This window comes from Puntigrus tetrazona, chromosome 24, assembly GCF_018831695.1.
Source record: "Puntigrus tetrazona isolate hp1 chromosome 24, ASM1883169v1, whole genome shotgun sequence".
Lineage (NCBI taxonomy): Eukaryota > Metazoa > Chordata > Actinopteri > Cypriniformes > Cyprinidae > Puntigrus > Puntigrus tetrazona.
The window spans coordinates 3,814,042-3,824,892 of NC_056722.1; the positions used below are offsets into that span (position 1 = coordinate 3,814,042).

General features: G+C 45.5%; 1 protein-coding gene and 3 gene segments (V, D, J or C); 1 reads left to right on the forward strand and 3 right to left on the reverse strand.

Moving 5' to 3' along the window:
• Positions 1 to 10,851, reverse strand: part of LOC122329698 — a 610,329-nt gene that overhangs the window by 232,894 nt on the left and 366,584 nt on the right.
• LOC122329697 overlaps positions 1 to 10,851 on the reverse strand; it is a 601,685-nt gene that overhangs the window by 226,668 nt on the left and 364,166 nt on the right.
• The window catches only part of LOC122329696, a 603,783-nt gene that overhangs the window by 224,150 nt on the left and 368,782 nt on the right, over positions 1 to 10,851 (forward strand).
• nog2 (noggin 2) lies at positions 6,112 to 8,175 on the reverse strand. The gene has a single exon (XM_043226165.1). The coding sequence runs from the start codon at positions 7,491 to 7,493 to the stop codon at positions 6,849 to 6,851; it is 645 nt and encodes a 214-aa protein (XP_043082100.1). The 5' UTR covers positions 7,494 to 8,175; the 3' UTR covers positions 6,112 to 6,848.

Sequence of the window (10,851 nt, forward strand, 5' to 3'; positions counted from 1 at the left end):
CCAACATCACGTGACCGAAGTACTTCATCAGTGGCTTTCATGAACTGGGAACCCAACTCGTTGGTAAGTTGTTTATCAAAACGAATCTTTCATCGTGTTGCATCACGGAAAACCACGCATCCAAAATAGCTAATGAATTAACAGCTTTGATTGAACACGAATCTCTGTGTGGACTCCTCTTCGGGTTTCAGAACCGTTCGCTCCATCTCGTGCATTTGAGCCATGAAGCGCTCGCCACGAGAACGTCCTCCGAAACAGTGTTCCTTGAAAAATGCGTTTTCCAAAACAGTAGGTGCACCTCAAAGCGCACCAGAGCGTCGCTGTGATCCTGCCCAGGACGGCGTGGCCTCCAGAACCGAGCGTCTGAGCGGGAGGAAACGTGGTGAGGGACACCGAGACGCTCACGGGAACTCCTTCATGACAGAGGTGACTGTGAACCAATCACACTCGCTCCTTCTTGAGTGGAAGGCAAACGACGATTCGCATCCCATCCATCCCCCCAAAGAAGCGCCTTAAAGCTTCATAAAAGAGTCATTCTTGAAGTCATTTAATGGCTTTGAATGGGGAACAGACCCAAACTGTCATCATTCGCATCTTTTTTATTTCTATATATTCAAATGCGTGGCTCCAGGAAATGACACGCCATTAGAAGATCAATGCCTTCCAAAAATCATTGGTTTTCGTGGATCTGCTAATAATTATTGTGATGCATCTGAGTTAAATCTACACAAGCAGTCCTTCAAACCACTATAGGTTTTTAATATTTATATAGATATATAGTACATGCGTCGTTCCGTTGATGGATCGATTGTTTTGACAGTTATTTGAAGCGACGAAATACACAATTTACATGCATTTAATATTTATCTATCTATCTATCTATCTACAAACACACAAGCTTTATGAGGAGAAATATTCACATTGTTATAAATCTGGCATTGCATTATAAGGCCTCATTTTTATTTTTTTGCCTGAACGTGAGAGACTCAACAGTTTAGAAAAGGATTCAAGAAAGCTCGCGTTACTCTTACAGCAAAGCACCTCGCTTTCGTTGGAAAACTCTTGAAGGAAGAAGAAAAAAATGGTTGGAAGTGAAAAACAACGACAACAACAAAAAAGGCTGGGGGAAAGGACGAGTCGCCTTTAAACCCAAACATACGGCCAAAACCCCACTGAAGCGGCTTCAGAGCAGGAGGCTGACGTCTCGGAGAGGCCCGGGATAAACCCAGGCCCACTAAGCATCTGTGGAATTGACTTCATATTCAATTACTTTGCGTTGGACTTGATTTGCTGGTGTTTTTCTCGTAAGGTAGCATTGATGTCCGTGTGGGAAAACTCCCTCAGGTTTTCTTGCCGCACCACAATAAATGGCTAGAAGAGCTTTATAGGTAACAGATTAGTGGAGCCGGTTTTGGTGGGACTGGTAGCGCCACAAAAACCGCAAAATACAAGCATTTTCCACAATGCGCCGTGAAATAAAGCCATTTCTCAATGAACGGGTGCATGCACGTGTGAGGGGGTTTCTCAGGCCCGTGTAAGCCGCTCAACATTCTTGTGGTATTTACGGCACCGTTTTACGCCGATGAGTGCGTCGCAGTGCGCGAGGGGTCAAGAAATAAAAGAGACCTCCTCCGCACATTCACACATGCCCGCGAAGCTTTCGGGAGCGGGATCCGTCCGGTCTTGCCTCTCTGGAAACCCCTCTCTGTGAGCGAGCCGAGCGCGCCGCCTGCCGTCCGCTTTGCGCGCTTACGCGTCCTCGAGGCCCCCGCGCGCGCGCTCGCGCCGCTGAACCTTTGATCGTCTCCGCGGGAGGGGAACCCGCCGATCTAACACCAGAGCGGGGCGACGTACGAGTGAATTACAGAGGAGGCCGGGGCTGGTTGTCTCAAGGGGTGTATTTGGGGTTTGGGAGTTACAGAGGCTCGTGTGCTGCTTTCAGACACCTGGAGTCGTAAAGGAGGATTTGTATGAATTCTGTTCTTCTAACTAAATTATTGATCATTTTAAAACATTGTTGCATAGTTAACCATACAGCAAAAATGTTATCTAATTAAATGAGTAGATTATATATATATATATATATATATATATATATATATATATATATATATATATATATATATATATATATATATGTGTGTGTGTGTGTGTGTGTGTATATATATATATATAATCTACTCATTTACTCATATACATATATATATATATATATATATATATATATATATATATATATATATATTAATAAAATATCCTCTAATGTTGAAGATAAACCTCTCTAATGCTATTTGTCATTTTAATAATCAAAAATATATTAGTGTAAAATATCCTTATGAATATATATAGCATTCATTTATCATCATAAACCTAAAATTTCTTAACATATATTAGCAGAATTTTTTTTAATAATTCATTAATTACAATAAAACCTTATTGTACAATGGTTGAAACAATAAAAATAAAATATAGATGTGACGTAGAATACCTTGTCACATTTTTTACTTTAATTAATATGTGCTCGTATTATAATATGTATTTAAAAAACATATCTTGTTTAATCAGTTTCGACTGTGACAATATGCCCCGCTATAGACACGAGCTACGTTAAACATTATCTCTTTGTTTTTGAACTGTTAACTTGTCAAAATATAGACATTTATAGAAATAGTGTTTAAATGATTCATGATTTCATTATAAACCCGTGCTGAAAATAATTTAGCAGACGCTTAATTAAAGTGTGGAAATGAAAACAACTGGAAAATAAATCAAACGTGCGAGGAACCTCATTTTAATTTCATAAATGATGTATTAATTTATGAGCATATGAACTCAATATAATAATTTGTTTAAAGCGATGTGAAGCTCATTACACTTTTTTTTAACTTTAACTAAAAAGCAGGTATACATGCATGTAATTTGTTTATATACAACTGTTTACATTCCTTTTATCTTAATATTATGCACCTAAGGGACATGTTAATTTATGTCCAAATTTTAGTTGCAGCATTGCATCTTTTAATCACCAAAGGCCAAAATACCTGTCTCAAGAGGTTTTTGTAGTTACAATAATATTTATACCATATTTTTCCAGGTCTGTTTCATTTTTGACCTATATTGATGAAAACAGTGAATTACGTTCAGATTAAAGTTATTTTATCATGGCATGTTTTAGTCAATATTTTGGTCTGGCAGTGTTTATATACAACAGTCTGTTAAATGTTTTCGTTATTTATCATGGCATGTTTTAGTCAATAGGGGGCAGTGCAGTCTGTTAAATGTTTTCTTCATACGGCAGAATATGATTCATGCGTGCATAAAATCTAATTACGAGAGAGAAAGAAACATAATTGCATAGGCTAAAAAACAAAGAAAATACAAACTGACGTGATTATACCGATAGATAGGTATTCTTAATGACCCGTGAAGAAAATAGACGGCCGCTATGACAACCAATAAACCTCTTAAATCGACAGCAGATTAAACGTTTTAATCGTTTAGGGGAGGTTTGAGTCACACGCGTGGACGGTCGACAAGCGCTCAATTATTCCGGTCGCCTTGGAGACCCGGACGCGCGTGGAATTCTGGGAAGTGGAGTTTCCTGCAAATGTAGTCGCGTCAAAGGGGATCAGAAGAGATGGTGCTTTACAAAAACAAGGAACTCGTTTTCTCGTATTTTTAAGACGTTAGAGGCGATCATTTTAAGATGCATGTGCCATAATTAGTGCCAGAGAAATGAGCGTCCAGGCACAACTGCCTTAGAGCACACGGTGGTCACTTTTGGGAGATGCATTTATTCGAAAAAAAAAAAGTAGAAATGTAAAAATAACTAATGTGACTATACTGTAAAATATAATTTATGCATGCATCTTCAGCATCACTACGCCATCGGTGTCACGTGATCCTTCAGACGTCAGCGTTTTATTCATTTATGGAAACCGTAACATATCACGATTATTTGAAGACTTACATACAGCGTTTAATTGAAATATGAACTTTCGCAACATTACAAATGTCTTAGCTCTTACTTCAGGACTCGTGACATTGATCAGCAGTGACAGCAATTTCTTTATTTTTACTTTTTAAAAGTGCTTTATTATATCCACGCCCCTGTGGCGCCGCGGAAAGAGTGTCTTCCTGACCTCTCCTCCTCCCGACGGACCGGTCCTCACACGGAGAGCATCACCGAGCATCACCTCTCAACCGTTTCGTGACTTCAGAGCCTTCAGAGTCAGTCATCTACAAGGGAATACGGCTTTGACAGAGTTTCACCTGTAGCTGCAACACCTGGTGGTATTCAGCGGCTGCTCTTCAAGGCAGGTGTCACTCTCGGAATAAAAGGTCCAAAAGTGATCAAAAAGCACACCTTTGTACCTTATTTACCTCTCAAGAGTGCGTTTTAGATGTACATGTGTGTACCTACAAGTACGTAATTGTTACATATTAGTAAAAAAAGCCACTACCTCAGAACTTTTGTACCTTTTTTTTATCCGAGAGCGTCGCAGCAACTCGTTTTAACCAGCACGTGTTCGCGCATCTTTCATTGCAATTAACGACACTCGCTTTATGCGACTCCTGTCGGGTTATCCGGCTCGCTTCGATAGGGCTCTTATCCGAGCTGGATGGACATCTTACCTTTTTTTTAAAGCCTCTCTCGGACGGACGCGGAAGGAAAGATCCCCACCACGTGACGCGCGCGCCGCGTTTTCTTAGGAGCGAATAATGACGAGCACCTCTCGAACTCGCGAGCGGCGATTAAACAGAAGCAGATTTTGGGATTGGGACTCGAACACATGCATAAACTTTGAGTCACACAGAGTGTAGTAACCACACACACACACACACGCACACATCATGAGTTAAGGCAACTGTTGGTGGTCCAACAGGCACAGTATGAATGTCACCCACAAGACTAATGGAAGCGTCTCCCACACACACACACTCACACACACACGACAAATCACATCAAAAGCCCCTACACGAGGCCCGCAACCGCCGCAGATGATCGATTATTAAACTTCTCCCTCGGTTCGTCTCGCGAGCTGTAACTCATCCCGATAAGTGAGCTGTTTTGCTTTTGTTTTTCCGAGCGCAGTCTCCATGCGCACTGCAAATTGGAGCGTTTACTACATTCGGTATCTCACTGGCCTCTGCCAAGGACAGAAAACATTGTGTTTAACTTCGGTCTCAAAGAACTCCCTGATTCACTCCAGCTTGGGTCATATTTTTAATGATGAATACGCCCCCCCTCGCGGAAGGCTGAAGTGCTCCGCCAGTCTGACGGCTGTGTGTTTTGAGGGCTAGTTTGTCGGGGATTGGCTTTCACACACACAGGCTGAAAGGGTTACTGTTCAATCTATTCTGCGCTCGCCAGAGTGCGCGGCCGAGTGGCGCCGGCGCGTCACACACACACGCACGCACACACACACACACACACACACATACTCCCAGCCTCCTCCGAAAAGCCCTAGACATCATCAAGAAACAGAGCTGACAACCGCCCCGGCCCCGCGCCAAAACACAGCACCAGCAGTGTGTATCTGTCACAATAACCTCGGCAATAACACGCGGGGGTGCGCGCGCGCGCGCTTTCGCCCCGCCGCGAGCGTTCGACCGCGTTTTTACGAGCCTCGCATCTCTCGCGTGTCTGCTGACTAATTAACAGTCTGGTACCGTCAGCATCAGTTCACAGGCATTGTAGAGGGTTGCAGTGTTTCTCACGCCGAGACTTTTGGACAAGAATCGGGCTCAGATTTCTGTCTCTCAGACTTTTTTTTTCTCTCTCTCTCTCTCTCCCCCCCTTCCCTTTCCCCTTTCCAGAAGGAGTACGCCAGGAGCTGCTGGCTCTCCCTGCTCTATTTCACCAATGACAGTGTTTGAAAATGGCTGCATCATATTTTAGAGCTGTGTTAACATCGGCGCGCTTTTACGCACGACGTTTCCAAGCGCTCCCCGTGGAGTGTTTGCACAGCACGAGCACGCAGAAGGGCCCGGATCTCATTCAGAAAGAGCACAAAATGTTCAGCACGCACGCATCTGCATTCATTCTGCGACACAGGCATCATTCAAGCCTTCTTAACCTGAAGAAACCAAGAACGTCCGACATACTTCTCGGATCCTTGAGTCCAAGTTGAACAGATTTTATTGCTAAAACCATTGCATTTACACGGACATGTTTATCATTATTATTATTAATATTAATATTCTCTTAAATTCATTTTTAGAACTTTTTCAAGTAGAATTTCTGGTATATTCTATTCTCTTCTCTTTATCTATACTCACAACCGTTAAAACAATAAATAAAACGTACACATTTTTTTTTTACTAAAATACTATATGATTTCCAAAAGAGAAAAAAAAAGCTGAGTTCACGTGTATAACTTTCAGCCCAGCCCTTTTCTTTAAAAATCATCATCATCATCATCATCATCATCATTATTGATATTAATATTTGTACAAAACCTCTAGGCATAGTGTTCTTCAGTCTCTATAAATAGAGTTCGAATGAGGAAAGTGAACTTCTCTCTTGCGTCTCGGCAATAATTTCATAAAAATAACCACGAGCCGAAGTGCTCCTCGTGAGAATATGGTCCTGATCCTTTAACAAAACAAAACAAAAAAAATAGCTGCATTCTTCTTCTTCTTCTTCTTCTTCGTCTTCTCACTTAAATATGTACATATGCCGTCATATATTTTGAATTAAAAAGCTATATATATATATGTATAAAAAAATAGATTCGCTATGTGGCGCCACACGTCTCTATCCGTGGGTAAACAGTGCAATCATTCCCTCTCTCTCTCTCTCTCTCTCTCTCTCTCTCTCTCTCTCTCTCTCTCTCTCTCTCTGCTCAGCAGGAGCACTTGCACTCGGAGATGATGGGGTACTGCACCAATATCCACGTGCAGAACTTCTGCCGCAGGAAGCCCTGGCAGTACCACCGCAGGAGGGTCTTGGTCACCGACTTGACCGGCTTGCAGGACATGCCCTCCGGGAAGGAGCAGGAGCGCTCGCTGAAGCAGTTGCCCTCCTTGATGTAGCGCGGCCAGAAGCGCGCGCCCAGGTCCTTCCAGGTGTACAGCACCGGACAGTGCGTGTACATCCACAGCCACTGCAGGAACTTCCGCCGCGCCTTCTTCCCCACCTTGACGCGCCTGCCGTAGGGCGTCTCCGTCAGGTTGAGCTTCTTAAGGTCGGCGGGCATGGGCAGGCGCGGCAGCTCCGGCGGCGCGCTGGCATTCAGCTGCGTGGGCAGGTGGATGGACATGAAGCTGGGGTCGAAGTTGCTGCCTATCTTCTTGCGCAGCGTCTTCTCCGAGAGGTCCTGCTCGTGCGGGTCCTGCTCCGGATCGGGGATCTCTTTGAGGTCGGGGACCGGCAGATGCTCGCTGGGCGAGGGCCTCAGGCGCAGAAAGTGCTGGGCCGCGGCGCCTTGCGCGCACAGGAGCAGGAGCAGCAACAGCGGCGGCGGCAACGCGCGGGCGATGCTGCCCATGACTCGTCTTCTGTCTGTCTGCGGAGTGGAGTTGGCCCTCACTGCGCCCTCACACACCCGCGCATAAATAGCGAGATCTTTTAATAGACGGCCGCGTGGCCCGGAATGACATGGGACATGGGCTGCCTGTTTTTCAGGGATACTCGCTCAGGTGAGGCGTGCCAAGTGCGCTGCAAAACCGTATCCTCATCGGACTTTTCGGCGGGTCACCATGGCAACGGGATAGGATGGGATGGCAGCCTGCTCGGATTCTGTCAAACACCCAAACTGGCGTTTGAAATGTCAGCGCGCCCGCGGAATGGAGCGCGTCTTAGCCAATGTTATTTTTACGCACTCCTCTCTCTCTGAGCGCACAGGCTCCAGCGCGTCCCGCCGAACCGGCGCTGCTGAACCGGGGCGAGAGCCGCTCAGTCTCTCCACGGACCTCGCAGATCTCCGCGATCGGAGCCTCAAACGCGCCTAGAACATGCTCGGGATCAGTCCGGGATAAAAACCAAAAAATCGGGCTCCTCTACGCAAGCGTTCCCGCGAAAGCCTGCCGCGCGTCCTCCAGCCGCGGTGCGTTCATATCCCCGCTGTGTCAGAAATCCTCCTCCGCGGAGCCGTCCGAAAAAACTCGCCTGGTCCTGATCTGGGACAGAGGAGAATGAGCGCGTCTGGAGGAGAACTTCTCTCTTTCCCAAGTTAAATATCCCCACCCCTTCCCTCCTCCCCCCGCCGCTCCGTGAGCGCGCGCGAGTGTGTGTGTGCGCACCCAGCTCACCAAGAACTCTCAGTCTGACTGACAGCAGAACACACACACTCTCTCTCTCTCTCACACACACACACACACACACACACAATGAGACCCCCCTCCCGACACACACACATCCCACCACAACAGCTCTAGATTTATCACAGTCTGCTACAGAACAGCAAGCAGAAAACACACATTTGGGTTTTTCCATATCTTGCACATTCCGTGACACTCACCCACCTATTATGAACGGTTACATCGTCTTGCATAAATAATGTTCAAGTGGAAACCTTATAATTCATTCATACCGCATTCAAATTACACTCTTTTCTGGATGCATCAGTCATCTGGGGGCTTTTGCGCACGTTGGCGCGTGATGCGTATTGTGCATTTTTAATGAATAATCATTTGAATGCTTTTCTTTCCCCCAATAAAGCAGTTTTTTTAGCAGTCTGACATGAGCCGAGCCACGCACGCACGCACACGCAAACACACAGGCAACATCACTTTTCCCAAGGAAAAAGAAAAACAAAGTGAAGTGCTTAGGAATCCAATAATTGGTCCATTAAAGCGCCTCTGGTTTGTGTGGAGGTTTGTGGATTCGGCTTCGACCTTTGCTCTTGCCACTGGCAGGAACCAACGCGCGTGAACCCTCGGGGTCACCAAATAAACGGCCGCAATTAAGTGTTTAAACGGGCCACATATAGAGACGTGTCGCCTCTCACGGTGCCAGAGCTCGAGCTCGATGTGCGGCCCGATGTGACGCGCACAGGTGATCTCCGAAAGAGACCTTTGCGACCCAAATGTAACCGCGCGTGCAAAACGTACGGGCTGTGCAAAATCTTCCGCTACTCGGCGGTGCACAAAACACGCACTAATATTTGTTAATGTCATTAACGAGCGTGTTATTTTAAGCGTCTCTCTCTCTCTCTCTCTCTCTCTGTGTTCTCAAGCTGTCTGTGGTGGATTGCAGAGGCTGGAGGGATATCCCTCTGTGAGCTGTGGGCTTCATGACATGAGGAGTGTGAGGCATGTAAAGCAGGGCCCCAGCAGTCTGTGGATCGGTGGCAGACTGTCTGGCTGCGGTTCTGTGGTTCTGCGGTTCAGCTGCCGGTGCCGCGTCGCATTTTGACCGCTAGAGCGCGCGCGCGAGCACACGCCGCCAGCTCACGTTCAGTCACACTGACGCTTTGCTTCATGCTTAATCACATATTAATGTTATGCATATCTAATGTTGTAGGCTGTAAGGAATGACCTGATTACACACGTTGTTATTAAAGCGTTACAAACAACGTAGCCTAAACGAGGTCCACTGAACCGGTTAAAAACAATGCGCATGCCTGAATCGCATCCGTTTTAATGGCTATCTCTGATGTCTGCTGGCACTGACTTCGGCTATTTAACATTTAAGATTTAAAATAAAACTAGCAGATGCTTAGATGAGCATCTATACAGGCAGGGAACAAAATATGCTCCAAGAACGTTTTGCTAACGTTCCCGTTACGTTATAAAAACATTGTCAGAATGTTACTTGTTGGTTTTGTGAACGTTAGCATTACTTGTGATGTTCTCTGAATGCTCTTAAACATGCGGTAACGTTAAAAAAAATATTGGATGATGAAAATTTTGGATAATGTTTCACAAATTAACTACAACTTTTTAATAATAATATTAAAGATCGGAACGAGTGGAAGTTCTAATGACGTTACTGGGAGAAAACAAGAACCTTGCCAAAATGTTAGATAAGTTCTTAGAACTATAGATAGATTATATTCCCATGCATTTATAGGAAAAAAAAACCCGGAATGTTCTCTGAAACGTTAGAGCAACGTTCCGCTAAATGACTGGAACGTGACTTTTAAACGTTCTCCAAACGTTCCGAAGCAACTAGTAACATCAAAAAGAGTCTAACTAAACGTTTTATGACAAAATGTTCGATTAACGCATAAATAATGCTTCCGTGCCAACGTTTTGAGAACATCGGGCTATTTAAAAGAGAGAGAGCATTAAACAAGCGTTCTGTAAATGTCAAGTAAAAGTATGTGCGATATGAATATTTCTGCATTTTCGCTCGTGGGACGCTCAAAGTGACAGTTGTTTCACCAGAGTAAACAGAGCGCTCTTATTTCGCTCCGCGTCTCGCTGGCTCGGCTGCGTCTCTAACTCAAAGCAGATGCTGGAAGCGGCGTCGAGAAATCTGCGCTCGTTTAGCGCTGCCTGTTTGAAGATCTCCTCTTTATTCTTTCGCTGTGCGTCTTGTAAACAGCATCGAGTTGGCGAACCTCTCCGGCGACGGCGAGCGGTGGTCCCCGCGAGGTGATGTCATACCTTACGTTCGGCATACGGGCGGATCGGCGTTTGATTGACAGCGCAGACTGTGAGGGTTTTCAGTGACACAGCGTGGGGACGCTTCCCTCCAAATGTGTGTGTGTGTGTGTGTGTGTGTGTGTGTGTGCGTGCGACTGAGCGCACAGCTCCAGCGCGCCGCGCTTCTATTCAGGCCTACCGTGCGGCACAGGGAGGGGAGGAGAGGACACAGGAAGAAAAGAAAAGTGGAAGAGGGGGTGGGCAGGAGGTCAATAATGATCTCTAGGCCTCGTTTAATTGGGATGCGGTCAGTGT